Here is a 15,719-nt window from a genome sequence, read left to right as displayed (position 1 = left end):
AGTTTCTTCTTCACTTGAAATGTTTATATAAACTGGCCAAATATTGGTTTTCCATTACATTATCTATTTGTTGTTGTTCAGTCACTAACTCATGTCTGACTCTTTGCAACCCCATGAACTGCAGCATGCCAGGCTTTCCTGTCCTTCACCATCTCCTGGAGTTTGTTCAAACTCATGTCCACTGGGTCAGTGATGCCATCCAGCCATCTCATCCTCTGTCGTCCCCTTCTCCTCCTGCCCTCAATCTTTCCCAGCATCAGGGTCTTTTCCAATGAGTCAGCTCTTCGCATCAGGTGGCCAAAGTATTGGAGCTTCAGCCTCAGCATCAGTCCTTAGAGTGAATATACAGAGTTGATTTCCTTCAGGATTGACTGGTTTGATCTCCTTGCAGTCCAAGGGACTCTCAAGAGTCTTCTCCAACACCACAATTTGAAACTATCAATTCTTTGGTGCTCAGCCTTCTTTATGGTCCAACTCTCACATCCATACATGACCACTGAAAAAACCACAGCTTTGACTAATGGACCTTTGTTGGTAAATTGATATCTCTGCTTTTTAATATGCTGTCTAGGTTTGTCATAGCTTTTCTTCCAAGGAGCAAGCATCTTCTAATTTCATTATCTATTTAGTAGGAGAAAACACATTTCACTATGACACTGAGTCAGAGTGATTTTCTGGGCCATGATTCCTGAAGAATTGTGTCTCTGCTGTTGTCAGAAGTGGTCTGCTCTCTGACAACATTGTACCAGGACTGACTTGTTGAACAGAATCACCTCTGAGAGTGAACGGGCCCTCATGTAGCAGGGTGCTCGAGCTTACAGCCCTACTGCCAGCCCTATAAAGTCAGCCTTCCCTGGATTAAGCTCTTTCAACTCTTGATTATTTAATGTCTTACATACTACAACCAGCATTTTAAATTGGGATTTGGCCCTTCCTGCAGTTTTCCGAAGGGCACACATTTGGAAGTCAGCTAATTAAGAGCGTTCTCTTCTTCCATCACCTCAAGTTCTTTGTACACTGAGAGAATATTTTTATACTTGTGGCTGTGGTAATTTTTAAGCTGATGCTACCCCAGGGGCTGCAGATGCAGAAGAGTCAGATAGAGGGAAAGAATGGCTTGTGACTCAAGGAGAGCTTTGTGCGCTGGCAGTGACACAGGGAAAGGAGAAATTATGTCAAACTGCATTTCACCAAGAAAATTTGTAAACACATTTTTCTGCCTGAAAATGAGTACCCAGTTTGAGGAAGAGCACATTCATCTCTTTATCTTCAGAATTAAATTGAGTGCTCAAAAAAAAAAAGTCTATGAGCTGCAATTCTATGAAACAAAGATTGTACCTAAAAACCAATGAGGTGTGGAAGTTGTTTTAAATAAGGAGAAAGATAGCAATCTTATTCCAATGAATCTTGGCCCATGAGATGGAAGAAGCTCATGACTGTATCTTGGGCAGGAGCATTTCTGACTAAATTCTGAGAAGAAATGCATGACTATTGGGTTAGCCACATACTACTATGACCAAGTTAAAAAAAATCAAAATCAAAAAGCAAGAATTTTTTTTTCATAAGAAGTGGGGAAACATGAGACTGTGGACTCACATGTGCTTGTGTTTGTGGAAAGAAACACTGGAGGGATGCAAGAGCGGAGGGAGTGTTGGAACAGATAGGAGGGTAGGCAGCAGTAATGTGGGTGAGAGGTTTGTTTTTTCTCCTGTATACATTTTTATTATCATTTTGTTTTTTGCACTAATGTGAACACACCACCTACTCAAAAATTATGCTTATTAAAACAATGAAATTAAGTAGGAGAAATAAAAACAAAGGACAAGCTATATAAATAAGAGGTTGGGAATAAGAGAAATAATATTCCTATCAAAATAAGTTGAAGCTTATGTATGAATAATTCGCTAACTGTTAAGACTTGCTAAAGCTGGGTTGTAGGCACCTATTACTTGTTACATTATTATCTTTATCTCAGTTTGTAAGACTGAACTATTTCCTCCTCCAAAAATTAATTTGTTTGAAAACACCTTTATTTCATCAAAATTCTATCCTTAAGCCAATGGAGAAATGATTTTATGAAAACCTAGACAATGTAATGGCAATCTGCATTATTACTTGCTTTTTTACTTTCATAATCTTATGTGATTTCAGCATTCACAAATAAGTAGACATTCTGATAAAATACACATGGACATTCATGAAATATTGCACAGTGGAGTGAAAAATTAATAAGGAAAGCAGGTTTCTGCCCTCAAGTTTATATTCCTTAGCCCTGGAAACTTTTTTTTTCAAGCCCTGGAAACTTAATGCTAGAGTTGTGTTGCCTTTCCAATTTTGCAAAAAACTTTAACCAATGTCCTCTGTTTCCCAGACTCTCTCCTCTCACACTCTGGGAACTAAATCCAAACCAAGCAAAGACTGGGTAGAGAAAATCCTCAGCCCTAGGTAACTAGGGCCGACAGGATATCTTGGCTCACTCACTTCTAGTCCTGAAAGAAACCTGTGAGTCCAGGATAGACTGTATGCCAATCACCTGGGGCAAGAGATACTCCAGAATTTGGATGACAATCTCAGGGATATTTTGGACCTATGGCAAATCACTAGGAGGAGACTCTTGGTAGGATGAAAAGCAAATGTGATGAGCAAGCTGAAAACACTCAATTTCTTGGGATCACTTAAAACTAGGCATGTCTCATCCAGACCCACAGTTCTGGAACCTCCTGTGAGGGGCTACTCAGTAAATGACTTTTAGGTCTGGTGAACTTGGATGTGGGACCTAGCCAGCAAACTTTCCCTTTGCATTTAACTCAGGTTCAATGAAGATAAGCACTGTGCATCGGCATGGCAATATTTCTTTTTATTTTTTTCATAATTAGATTTTTTTCTTTTTGAAAATTATATAAACTCATAATTTTAATCTATTTATTCATTTGTTTATTTTTGGCCATACCGTGTGCTGCATGTGGGGGTCTTAGTTCAATCCCCAGCCAGGGATTGAACCCATGCCCCCTACAGTGGAAGCTCAGAGTCTTAACCACTGACTGTCAGGGAAGACCCAGCAGGGCAACATTTCTAGTCCTACATCTCAACTGCTTACCACTTAGACAGTGTCCCTGTGTCAGAGATCATGAAAGACCCTTTGCATACTTGATCTTCGAACCGGACAGTAACCCAGCAAGACTGTTGCTACTGGTTCCAATTTACAAATGAGAATAACTGAGGCTAAAAGAGTTTAAGGATGAAGCAAGTTCCTTAAGGCCATAGAGATTATTTAAAAGAGAACCATATTCAAAAGTCAGGTCTGTCTGATTCTGAAAGCCATGTTTTTTCTACTCCCGCATACAATCTCTGACATAGCACCTTTTTGCTTTAGTGGTTTGAACATTATAATGATGACACATCTGCACATGCTCTTTGTACCTGAGCATATTTAAAGTCACCTGGGTTTCCCTTGTGGCTCAGATGGTAAGGAATCTCCCTCCAACGCAGGAGACCTGGGTTTGATCCCTGGGTCGGGAAGATCCCCTGGAGAAGGGAATGGAAACCCACTCCAGTATTTTTGCCTGGAGAATCCCATGGACAGAGGAGCCTGGTGGGCTACTGTTCATGGGGTTGCAGAGTTAGACACAACTGAGCAACTTTCACTTTACTTCATTTCATAAAGACAAATGGCAGTTGCCTAAAAACAATTGCTTGGGAATGCAAAGCTATTCAAAAGATAAAAATTGCATTTGCCTGCATGTAACCACAGTATTTAAAATATTAAACAAATTGTAACCCCAAAGAAATGCATAAATCTTACCACCTTCCTCAGGTTTCATGTCTAAAAGTTCATCTACAGGTTCATTAGAGGAGAAGAAAGAAAAGAAAATTATGTTAGTTTCATTTTGTAAGGACTTTGAGTCAAATTACTAAAATTGAGTTGTTTTCCTTAATCTGGATTACCTGAGCATGCATTATGTGTAGAGCTTTTGTCTAAGGCAGATAAAATACTTTTTCTATCTTCGGCTGTAAATAAAACACATGCATTTGGTTATCACCACTTTAGAAAGGTGTGCGAGTTCATCTACTAATGTGCTATAAGGTAAGCACATGCTTCAGGAACAAATGTATCTGAAAACTCACTCAGGCAGAAGCAGGGGTCCTCAGATGACATTTTACTTAAGCAATTGGCTCTCAATGAATGCTGAGTTAACTGCCCTGAATCCTTGCTTTGTTTGGTAGAAAAACTATATGCCACTGATCTAACAATTCTCCTTCCAGGGACACATGTGTGACTTAAGTACCCAATGACAAGTTGCTGGGACTAATGAACCTCAGTCACGTGGGTCTGGCTAAAATAAAAGGGCAGATTACTGGGTGAAAGAAGCCAACCTATAAAGGCTACACAGCAAGATTCCAACTATATGACATTCTGGGAAAAGCAAAACAACGGTGACACTGAAAAGATCAGCGGTTGCTAGAGTTTGGGGGAGGGAAAGACGAATAGGTGAAGTCACAGGGGATTTTTAGGACAGTGAAACCACTCTGTATGATACTGTAACAATGGATATGTGCCATTATACATTGGTGAATACCTACAGACTGTACAACATCTAATGTAAACTATGGAATCTGAGTAATAATGATATGTCAATGTTGGTTCATTGATTATTTACCCTGGTGGGGGATGTTGCTAATGGAGGTGTCTATACATGTGTGGGGGCAAGGAACATGTAGGAATTCTTTGTGCCTTCTGCCCAATAAAGTGTGTGTGTATGTGTGTGTGTGTACACAATAGCACAGCCTTAAAACTTGGTTTGCTCATATGTACATTAGACTTTCTACAAGTCCCAGAATGAAAGACAGATGGCACTTCTTTCTAATGGATTCCATTCCATGTATCTATAAAACAGGGTAATCAACAGGTACAATCTCAAAATATTATGCAACTACCACAGACAAGTGAACATACTGCACAAAGAGAAAACTTCATCCCCCGGTGTTGTCACATGTTGTATAAATGCCTTGAATACAAACATAATAAACTGGAATTTACATGTTTCCACAAAAGTAAAATTTTCCTGTTCAACTGCTTATGATTCCCACAGGATTCAGGCTATTGGCCTTGCATGATCCTGAGGTCGGTGGGTGTGGATCCATACCGTTCAGAGAACTCGTACATGGCCAGCCTGCCTCTCTGCCTTCTGCCACTTCCTCCATCCCTCACGCTTTAGGACCTTGTTTCCCTGACCTTCTCCTGGTTCTCCCTGGCTCACAGTCTTCACGCAGGCTGTTTCTTTTGCTTTGATAGGTCTTGCAATATCCTTGACGGAGATAATTCCCCGATGCCCTCAAACAGGTGAGGGCTCCCAATCACAATTACCTGTAAACAGCCCTTGTAGCACTCACCCAAATTGGAGTTACCCAGTAACCTGTGTAACAGTTCGCCCCATGTTGGAAGGATCTACCACTGAACACCCAGAGCCCCGAGCTGTGCCCGCCACAGATAAACATGTGCTGAACAAATGAACAAAGACGTGAATAAGGGAAGGCAAACAAGTATGAAAGGATGACAGGAAGTCAAGCTGTGGAAGCAGAAAGGTGACAGTTTATTTTTCCTGTTCAAAGACAGATGGAAGAAAAGCGAACGAAGCAGTAAAATGGGAGAAGAAGAATAAAGCAGGTGAAGTGGTTGGAAAAGTAGGAAGAAAGATGGAAGGAAGACAAAGCCTAGGGGAGAGGATGGAAGGGAGGGGGGTTCCAGGGTGTACTCCGCCTGTCGGGTCTCCAGGAGACGACGGAGCAGAGTGGACATGGGCATGTCCTGGGAGGGCCAGGCTGAACAGGCGTTTGGGGTCCCTTCAGATCTCTTCACAGTTTGTAAGCCTGTTCCCTTCATCTCCAAGGATTCGAGTCCCAGTGAGAGACTCAGTTTTCCATCCCGTGAGTTCCCTCACACTTAACCCCACCCTGTGCTCCTTAGGAGAGAACTGCCGCTGAAAGAGCGGGCTGCAGTGGCAGGAGGCGGGATTGCTGGCAAGCCCCCCACAGCACAGCATCTGGGTCCCGAGTGCCGGGATCCCTCAGGACGAGAGGAGGGTCAGTATGCCCCAGGGACCTGGTGTCACTCAGTGAGGAGGGGCCTGGCGGGCTACAGTGCCTGGGGCCACAAAGAGCTGGACAGGGCTGAGCGACTAACACCTTTACACCTCACTAGTACGGAGCAGGCCCAGGAACTCCCCGGAAGAGCAGAGTCTGAGCCCTCCCATTGGATTCCCAGCAATGACCAGCGCCCAGCCCATGACACAGCAGAGATCAAACCCCCCAGTGTCACCACGTGATCTCATCACAACCATCTCCACGGCCCAAACATCAGCTACAGCTCGTAGTGGTGACGCAGCAATGCCATCACCTGTTGTAAAGCAAATAGCTCTCTGCCGAGTCTCAATCGTAATGCCCCCCAACAGGCTGCTGCTGAAATCACTAATGATGGCTGTTTTTTTGTTCAAAATACACAGCCTCTCTCCGTAATACTCTGGGGTCAGCAGCACTGATATTTGAACTTTAAACTCTTAAGAAGCAAAGTAAATACATAATTTTTTCAACTGGGAATAAAAAGGTCTAGAAGGAGTTTGACAAGAGAAGAAAATGGGTTGGCTATAGTGCAGTAGTATTTCAGAAGCAATTCTGAAAAAAAAAAAAAAAATCGAAACTTACTCTTTAAACTAGAGGATTCCTTGTGTTGGTCTTCATCCTCTAGTGAAATTAACCTTAAAATTAAAAAACAAAGTTTAGTAACATTGTTCTGAAAATGTCATACTTATGACAGTCAGATCTTCTGTACAATATCTATTACTATACTTACACACACATAAAATATGAACATATAGCCATTTACATGCTATACATTTTTGGAAGAAGAAATAAATTTGCTGACTTTCTCCTGTCCCTGATGTTCAGTAGTATCTTAACATCTGGATTTGGTTTCATGCTAAGGCACATATTTTGTAAACATCTAAGTCGGTATTTAGGTATAACAAAGATAGATACTTACCATCATTTTTAAAAACACAGTTAAAAAACTGATGGACAAGTGAGTGTTTATTCTGATTCTGTAGTTACAGAAGAGGACACCTCAGGAGTTTAGCTAAATTACTGTACGTAAGGCTAAAAGCAGGATCACTCTCAGATTCACAAGACTGTCACCTACTGAACTCTCACTGTTCATGGGGAGGATCACGGCAGGGACACTTCACTGTCCTGAGATCCAGCCAGTGCCTCTGAACTTCCCTCCTAGCACAGTGGTTCACTTTACCTACCATTTCTGAACAAAATTCTTATGAAATTTTCAATGTCATTAAAAATAGTTACTGGGTTATACTTCTTGAGCGTTAAAGAGGAAGTACTAAAATAATGAAGAAATATGAAATTAATTAAAACTAATCAATACCATCTTGGGTGGTTCTTCCTCTCTGAGTAAAAGTTAATGCTTTATTTTGATTGCAGTAACACAAGGTGAAAAGGCGGCACCAGAACTCACTGCAGGCCCCGCCCCTTACCACACAGGGGCTGTGGGCAGACCTTTAACTTCTCTGAGCTCGCTTCCATCATTAACACAACAGGGAGAAGCCTACCCTGATCACATGGAGGGGCATCATGAGAACGAGCTGAGATGACATGAAGAAAGCACCTGGCATTGTGTTTAGTACACAGTAGGTGTTCACTAAATGGCAGTTGGATTGCCATCGTGTGCGAGTCGCTCAGTCCTGTCAGATTCTTTGTGACCCGACGGCCCATAGCCTGTCAGGCTCCTCTGTTTGTAGAATTTTCCAGGTAAGAATACTGGAGTGGGCTGCTATTCCTTTCTCCAGGGGATCTTCCCGACCCAGTAATCAAACCCAGGTGACCTGCACTGCAGGCAGATTCTTTACCATCTCAGCCACCACCAGGTAAGCCCAGATTACCATTACTACTGGTAATAGGTTAAACTGCTTCCACCTAAGAGAGTCAACTGTACTAGATTCAGACCACATTCTATAGTTGTTCCTGCAATAAAAAATTATCTTTGTTTTGCAAAAAAGACATTTTCTCGTACTTGCTTTAAAATTACAGAGGGCCACTATAGGCAGCAAATATTTCTGCTGGACAAAAAAGATCTATCTGAACTTATTTTGAAACCCAGTAGAAATGTAAGCCTATTTTACCACAAGATTTACCTGTTTTACCACAAGTCATCTAAACTTTTTTGTGTGGACAAGGAAGAGTGAATGGAGGTCAGGAGAACTACTTTGCCTTCGTAGGTCAGCCCGTTCTCATGGGCTATGTCATCTAACCAGAAAAAGCATAGATTCACACTGAAACCTATGAGGTTAGGAATTATACACCATGTATGTGGAAAAGTTCATCTTTAAACAGTATTTAAAATGATTGGAGGCACCTTCTCTATAAAGAGGCAAGAAATCAAGATGGAGAGTCCCTTCCCACTCTCAAAGCTGCTCTCTGCTTCACAGAAGAGAAAATAGAAGGTCTGTATGTAGAAAATAAAACGTCAAAACCCAACACTTGTGTAGGAGAACCCCAGAGGGCTACACGTGTTGTGAAGCAAGTTCATGGGTTATTTCCTCCTGTGAGTGAGAAGCCGGGGATTTCCCATCTAGGACAGGCCCTCAAAACTGATGGTGACGAAAGGAACAGATAGGGTCCAGGCACCTCAGAGAGTGAGAGCCTGGGGCCCAGGCCAGGAGCCCTGGGCACTCCTGCCTCTTTGGCCCCAGTCAAGTCCTCTCAAGCCTCCCTTCCTAAAGACCCCAGGTATGGGTCTCTTACCCGGACACGTGAGTCCCTGCCTAGAGGAATATATGTGGGGAGGAGTCTGGCCTCTGCTTTAGTACATCTACTCTGAGAATTGAGGAAAGAAAGCCATCACCCTGTGCCAGAGACCCCAGCAGACACGGCCAGGGAGGGAGGTGAGCCCTCACCTGTAGGAAGGAAGGTTTGCCAAGTGAAGGGGTGGTTACTTACTGACTTGGCTCCTCCGCCATGGCCTCTGCGCTTTCCTGCTGGGCAATCCTCTTCTTTTCTTCTTTCTCCACCAGTTTTCTCATAGGGTCTTGTAAGCTCTTGATTGTGATAATGGGAAAGAAAACAAAAGCAAAAGAAACATCAGTTAAAAACTCAACTGCCACTGGACCCAGTCATCAAACCTTGAATGAGACGTTTAGGGAGGTAACCTTGAACCAATGAAGTCAACAGCAATGAAATGTTATGTTCTCGGACCCATCCAAGAAATATGAGCTTGTAAAGGAGAGTTGTTTTGTCACCAGATTTATGTTTTCCCTTTTGTGATAAGTTATTCAAAAGAAGGCCTTTTGGCAATTGCTAACTTTATTTTCCATCTTTAACATGCAGCTAAGATAAACACTCTGTTCTGTCTGCAGCCCACACACTGACAGAACAGAAGTTTGCTCTCCCTCAAAGATGAGACAATTTTATTTTTAATTTTGTTTGCTATTTTGCAATCTAAAACAGCTTATTTTTGAAAAACAAAGAGCAAACAAACTCCCCCCACTTTTTTTAAAACCCAAAATAGTGGCTTAACATATTCTGACAAGTTAATTCTCACGAGTAGACAGAGAGGGTGCATTTAAATCTTCATAGATTAAGAACGGGCGAGAGTCTTGTTTTGGCAAATAATTTCTTTGAGTGACTGTTCTTAAAGTTTATTAAATATTTAAGGAAAAGTTTTGTTTTTGTCTTTTTGTAAAAAAAGCAAGTGCCTAGGAACTGTACACCAGTGACAAAACCTGAAAAAGCAAAAACATTCCTGTTAACAACTGAATAGTGACTTACACAAAAGATCTCTATTTCTGGCCCTAATTATAACTCAAACACAAAGGAAGTATCTCATGATACTTATCCTGCTTCTATTCTTATAACTATTAAAATCCAAGTCCTTATCCTTTGGGTCTTCACCTCTCTGTTCCCATCTTCCTCCTCATCCTTCACTTTTCTAATATGGCACACACACAGAGGAGGCAATTATGTCTTATTCACCAATGGGTGACCAGAGGGCTGGGTGAAGATGGTTTGAAGGCTGAGTCTCAGCAGAGCAGAGCTGGGATTGATTTTGGAGTCTGCTATGGCTTCCCTGGTGGCTCAGATGGTAAAGAATCTGCCTGCAATGCAGGAGGCCCAGGTTTGATCCCTGGGTTGGGAAGATCCCCTGGAGAGGGTGTGGCAACCCACTCCAGTACTCTTGCCTAGAGAATCCCATGGAAAAGAAACCTAGTGGGCTATAGTCCATGGGGCTGCAAAGAGGCAGACACGACTGAGTGACTAACACTTCCACTTTTCATGGACATCAGATGGATGCTGGTGTCACCCCTCCTGCCAGAATAATTTTCCTATTGTGCCCAGGTCATCATGTTACTCTTTTTCTCACAAACCCATGGCAATTTCTTATTTCTTTCCATTTTTAAACTTCTCTGACCAAGTTTTAAGATCTTCTAAAATGTGTTCCCAACCTACTTTTCCAAATGCCTTCCCACCAACCGCAAGAGACTTTCCATTCGATTAGGCTTCTCTCCTCCTGGTTTCCTGTGTGCAAGTTGCTCTCTTCCTGTCTTTGCTCATTCTGCTGCTTTAACCTAAAAAGCTCTTTATTTTTGTTGTTGTTGTTTAGTCGCTAAGCTGTGTATGACTCTTTGTGACCCCCTGGACTGGCTCCTCTGTCTATGGGATTCTCCAGGAAAGAATACTGGAGCGGGTTGCCACTACCTTCTCCAGGGGATCTTCCAGACCCAGGGATTGAACTGCATTAGCGGTGGATTCTTTACTGCTGAGCCACGAGGGAAGTCTAAAAAACTCTCTTTGCCTAACTGTTTATACTCAAAGTCCTATCAGTTTTTGCAAAGCCCCCAGTTACTACCATTTTCCATAAAGCCTCATTCATTGAGCATGCCAAATTCAAGAAAGTCAGCCCGTCTCCAAACTGTAGATACATATAGTCTTATTAATATTTCATTATACACATTCTATACTAGGTTTTGTTTCTTAAAAATATTTTTTAAATTAGAAAAATGACAAAACCACACGTATAAAGGAAAAATTATTCATAATTCCATTTCCCTAAAACTGTGACTTATTATTTTCATATATTTCCTTTCTGATTATTTTCATATTCATCTGCTTACATAATAGGAATCCTTGTTTGTATAGTAGATATTTTTGTAGCGCACAGATGTCCTCTTAACCAATTTATGTAGACATTTCATGTTCAAAACAATTACAGTGCAGAATATAAGAAAGATTTTATATCTTAAACACTAATATTGAATTAAAAATATAAATGTGCATTCATTTGTCAATAATCTAGATTCTCTTTCAATCTATGTCCCCTGATCGGGGTTCTAAAGCATCTTCTTGCATAAACTACAACCAAAAACCACTGCCATCATTTTTAATGATTCCCTATCCCTGGACATTTAGATTAGTACACTTGGTTAGCAGTGTTTGAGCACATACCAAGGACCAGGTACTGTTTTGGGTGCGGGGGATCCATGGCGCACAAGAGAGACAAAATTATCAGCAAGCAAGTGGTGGGTCCAGGCAGAGAACTGAAATAGGGGGCTAGAAATTCACTGATCATCGTCTGCAGGAATGTCCTGTTCTAGAAGTGATATTTCAACTAAGAGCTAAATGGCGCCAAGGAGCCAGTGACAGGCAGCTCAGGGAGGCCACAAGGCCAAGAGGTAGAAACAGCTTGGCTCGTTTGGGCTGTGGTGAAGGGGTAACCTTCACCTTCACCGGGTCTCAGGAGACCCGGATAAAGAGGCCAGCAGGGGTCACACAGGGAGGCCGTTCCTTTCCTTGACTCACACTCCTCACTACTTAACATTTTTCCCCCATTAGTTTCCTCATGCTCATTTGCTTTTTCCATCTCTCCACTGCACGACAACTAAATGGAATCCACGATCCTGGCCTGGAGTGGGAAATGCTATGAAGGGCAGCATTGGGACAAATGAGGCAACTGGAATATGGGCTGCACTCTGGCTGTTCTCTCTGTCTCTCTCTCTACACACACACACACACACACACACACACGTCTGCTAAAAGCTGGGCACACATGTGTAAGTGTATCTCGAAAATGTGCAACCACAACGAGGAGTTCAACAGATGTCAAGGACTTACTCTTTTCAATTGAGCTGCCAATCATGGCATTGTGTTCATATACACACACACCCCCTGCTTCCAGCAGTTTTGTTATCCATAGAGAGGTCCAACCCTGGTCAAAGTGAAGCCAGGAAATTTCCAGCCAGTGCTCCGGAGGCTACAAGTCTCGCTTTTAGATTCTGGGACACTGGCTCGGGCCTGCCGGTTGGCTCCGGCTGTCTCCTCGCTGCATTTCCTTTGAATCCAGCAGCGCTGGCGGGGCCGGGGCGGCCCTCAGCCGGCCGTGTCTGGCTGCCACAGTGCTTGCCTAAGCCCCTGAGATGCCCTTGACAGCTCCACGGTTATCATCCTTTCTGTCTCCAGCCTGACCTCCCCTCAGAACCACACTCCGGCAGCTCTCAGACAATCCCTTTGTAATGTAAACCACTTATTCCTTCTTTTCAACCCCTGCCCCCGTTGGGCCATTAGCAGGGACTCAATTGTTGGCTCCCTGTCACCACAATCACAGTTAAGTCACTATTGTTCTTCACCCACAGAAAGGCCGCGGTTCCAATTGCTACTTTAATTTATTATTAATAATTCCTGTGACAATCACCCCTTTCTTCCTACTATTAACATTGTCCTTAAAACAATTTGGTTGTTGTCACTCAAGAGAGGTACTGTGTATGCACTTGTTGGTTGATAAATTAATGTACATAAGGTTAAACTGCAAAAATTAGAGCTCTTTAGATAGGACATTCTAAGGCTCAGGGGAATAATATGAAAAGGTTTGTAAAATCATAAGCAAAATGAATACTGAGCACATGGGCTTATTTATTAAATATCAGAATTTTGAACTAAGGGGAATTGTGTGTATGTATCTCTACATAATTCATATACAACAATTCACTCATTTAAAGTGTACAATTCAATGGTTTTCAGTGTAGTCCCAGTTGTGCGATTATTGCCACAATCAATTTTAGAACATTTTCAGAAGGCATCTCTTGTATTAAGAAAGAGACTTCGACCAAACTAAGCTATATGTTCCTCTATAGAGCAATGGAAAAAAACCACACACCACCACATATGGAACTTGTTTCTTACCAAAGATGGCACACATTGAAGATATAAAGAGGCTGAGAGGAACTCTGAAACATTATGGAGGACAAATCATGCCTGCCTTCCTCTCTCAAAATTAGTTCCTGGGTGTGACTGTCAGATTCAGGATACGCTACGCAGTGAATCACGACTCTTTCCCAGGTTTGATGACAAAGGCCCAAGTGGGGGCAGGGGGTTGGAGGTGAATTCTTCAGATTATTTTCAAGTCCACAACTCAGCTGAAAACACTTAACCCTGCAGCATCCTTAAAAGTCAGAGGTGACAGCATCTTCTGTGTGACACGAACATCTGCTCAGGCAAAAGGAATCTCAGAGGCCTGGCTGACTATACTGACCAGGCAGACATCAGATGGAAGTAGTTTGAATCACTGATGGATGCCACCTTCCCATCCATATCCAGAAATAAAATGTCAAAGCATTCTGTTTCTAAACCCCAAACCCTCTAGGTCCTTCACTAAAATTGCTTGTGAAAATCACTGTGCATTAGAAGTGATACAGCCTCGTGTAAGACAGAAAGGCTCTCTGTGAAAGAGGGAATGTTCCTAGACCAAATAATCTTTCCCTCTCAGGGCTGCACTGACATGCTAATAGTTTCCATCAATGCCTAAATGGTTTCAGGAAGCACACACACAACATATAAGATCAGCGTGACAGAGGAAACGCACAGATCGAGCTTGCAAAAGTGTCTTAGAGAGGAAACAGCTTAATATAATAATGGGAGTTACTACTTCCTGTATTAGGAAAATAAAAGCAAGAGCAACATTCATCTGAATGAAAGAAAAACTACTCAGCAAAACAAATTTCACAGGCAAACACCAGCAGCCAGCCCTCATCTAAGGACCTACATGTCATGTTTGACAGGAGGGTGACATTTTCTCTAATCTTTAATTATGACTTTTAATTTTCTTAGGTTACTTCTCATTAATTACATGATATGTATATAAAGGTGCCAAATAATTGTTTATAAAAGGAAATGAAAGTGCTCAAAATAGCAAGGCATGGTGAAAAGATGCTGAACTCAGTTGGGTGTGTGTGCATTTGTGTTTGTATAATTAGTAGCATGTGAGGAATAAAAAGCAGTGGCCATGATGATGTGCACAATTTATGAATATTTAGCACACATGTCCACCCCACCCATGCAGCTATAAATTTATAAAGGCACTATACAAGAGACACAATTAATCTAGCATGAGAAGGTACTCTTGAATTCTACTGTAGAACAAAGGAGTTAGTAAAATTAGAGAAGAACACAATCTGTTCTCTAAAATAAGATGGAAAATTGGTACTAACAAGGCATCACACTGCAGTGGAAAGAGACGGACTTTGGAAAAAGCTTCATGCTGCACAATGGAAAAGGGTCTTTACATCTTGGGAGTCTCTGTTTACCCATCAGAACAAAGGAGTTAGGTTATCCATTCTTGTGACATGTGTGGGTGTGGATGTGTGCTAAGTCCTGTCTGACTGTCTGCTACCCGATGGACTATAGCCCACTAGGCTCTTCTGTCTACGTGATTTCTCAGGCAAGAATACTAGAGTGGGTTTCCATTTCCTACTCCAAGGGACCTTCCTGACACAGAAACGGAACCCGAGTCTCCTGCATTGGCAGGTGGAATCTTTACCACTAGTGCTGATTAACTTAGATAACACTATTGCAGAGTACCAAGCTCAAAGTAAGTACTCAAAAGGTGTTCTATCAATGACTTTAAAGATCTAAAAGGGATGCAATGTCTTAAAGGCTCATTTTGTGTTCAGTTCAGTTCAGCCACTCAGTCATGTCTGACTCTTTGCGAACCCATGGATGGCAACATGCCAGGCTTCTCTATCCATCACCAACTCCCGGAGCTTGTTCAAACTCCTGTCCATCGAGTCGGTGATACCATCCAACCATCTCATCCTTTGTCATCCCCTTCTCCTCCTGCCTTCAATCTTTCCCAGAATTAGGGTCTTTTCCAATGAGTCAGTTCTTTGCATCAGGTGGCCAAAGTATTGGAGCTTCAGCTTCAAAATCAGTCCTTTCAATGAATATTCAGGACTGATTTCCTTCAGGATTGACTGGTTTGATCTCCTTGCTGTCTAAGGGACACTCAAGAGTCTTCTCCAACACCACAGTTCAAAAGCATCAATTTTTTGGCGCTCAGCCTTCTTTATGGTCCTACTCTCACATCCATACATGATCACTGGAAAAACCATAGCTTTGACTAGATGAACCTTTGTTGGCAAAGTAATGTCTCTGCTTTTTATTATGCTATCTAGGTTGGTCATAGCTTTTCTCCCGAGGAGCAAGTGTCTTTTTATTTCATGGTTGCAGTCACCATCTGCAGTGATTTTGGAGGCCAAAAAAATGAACTCTGTCACTATTTCCATTGTTTCCCCATCTATTTGCCATGAAACGATGGGACCAGATGCCATGATTTTTGTGTTTTGAATGTTGATTTTTAAGCCAGCTTTTTCACTCTCCACTTTCATTTT

General features: G+C 42.1%; 1 protein-coding gene across 12 annotated transcripts in view; it reads right to left on the bottom strand.

Moving 5' to 3' along the window:
• Positions 1-15,719, bottom strand: part of ICA1 (islet cell autoantigen 1) — a 163,776-nt gene that overhangs the window by 23,516 nt on the left and 124,541 nt on the right. For 11 of the 12 annotated variants that reach the window (XM_020888190.2, XM_020888186.2, XM_020888183.2 and 8 more), the window contains exons 9-12: positions 9,004-9,101; positions 6,700-6,752; positions 3,946-4,008; positions 3,803-3,835 (exon numbers count right to left, since the gene is read on the bottom strand). In XM_020888190.2, the coding sequence (XP_020743849.2) occupies positions 3,803-3,835; positions 3,946-4,008; positions 6,700-6,752; positions 9,004-9,101 (247 nt within the window). The remainder of the gene's footprint in view (positions 1-3,802; positions 3,836-3,945; positions 4,009-6,699; positions 6,753-9,003; positions 9,102-15,719) is intronic. The other variant, XM_070471081.1, reaches the window with a different exon arrangement.

Source organism: Odocoileus virginianus, chromosome 1 (genome assembly GCF_023699985.2).
Source record: "Odocoileus virginianus isolate 20LAN1187 ecotype Illinois chromosome 1, Ovbor_1.2, whole genome shotgun sequence".
Lineage (NCBI taxonomy): Eukaryota > Metazoa > Chordata > Mammalia > Artiodactyla > Cervidae > Odocoileus > Odocoileus virginianus.
Note: the sequence above shows the minus strand (reverse complement) of the source record. Positions and strands in the feature narration are given on the sequence as shown.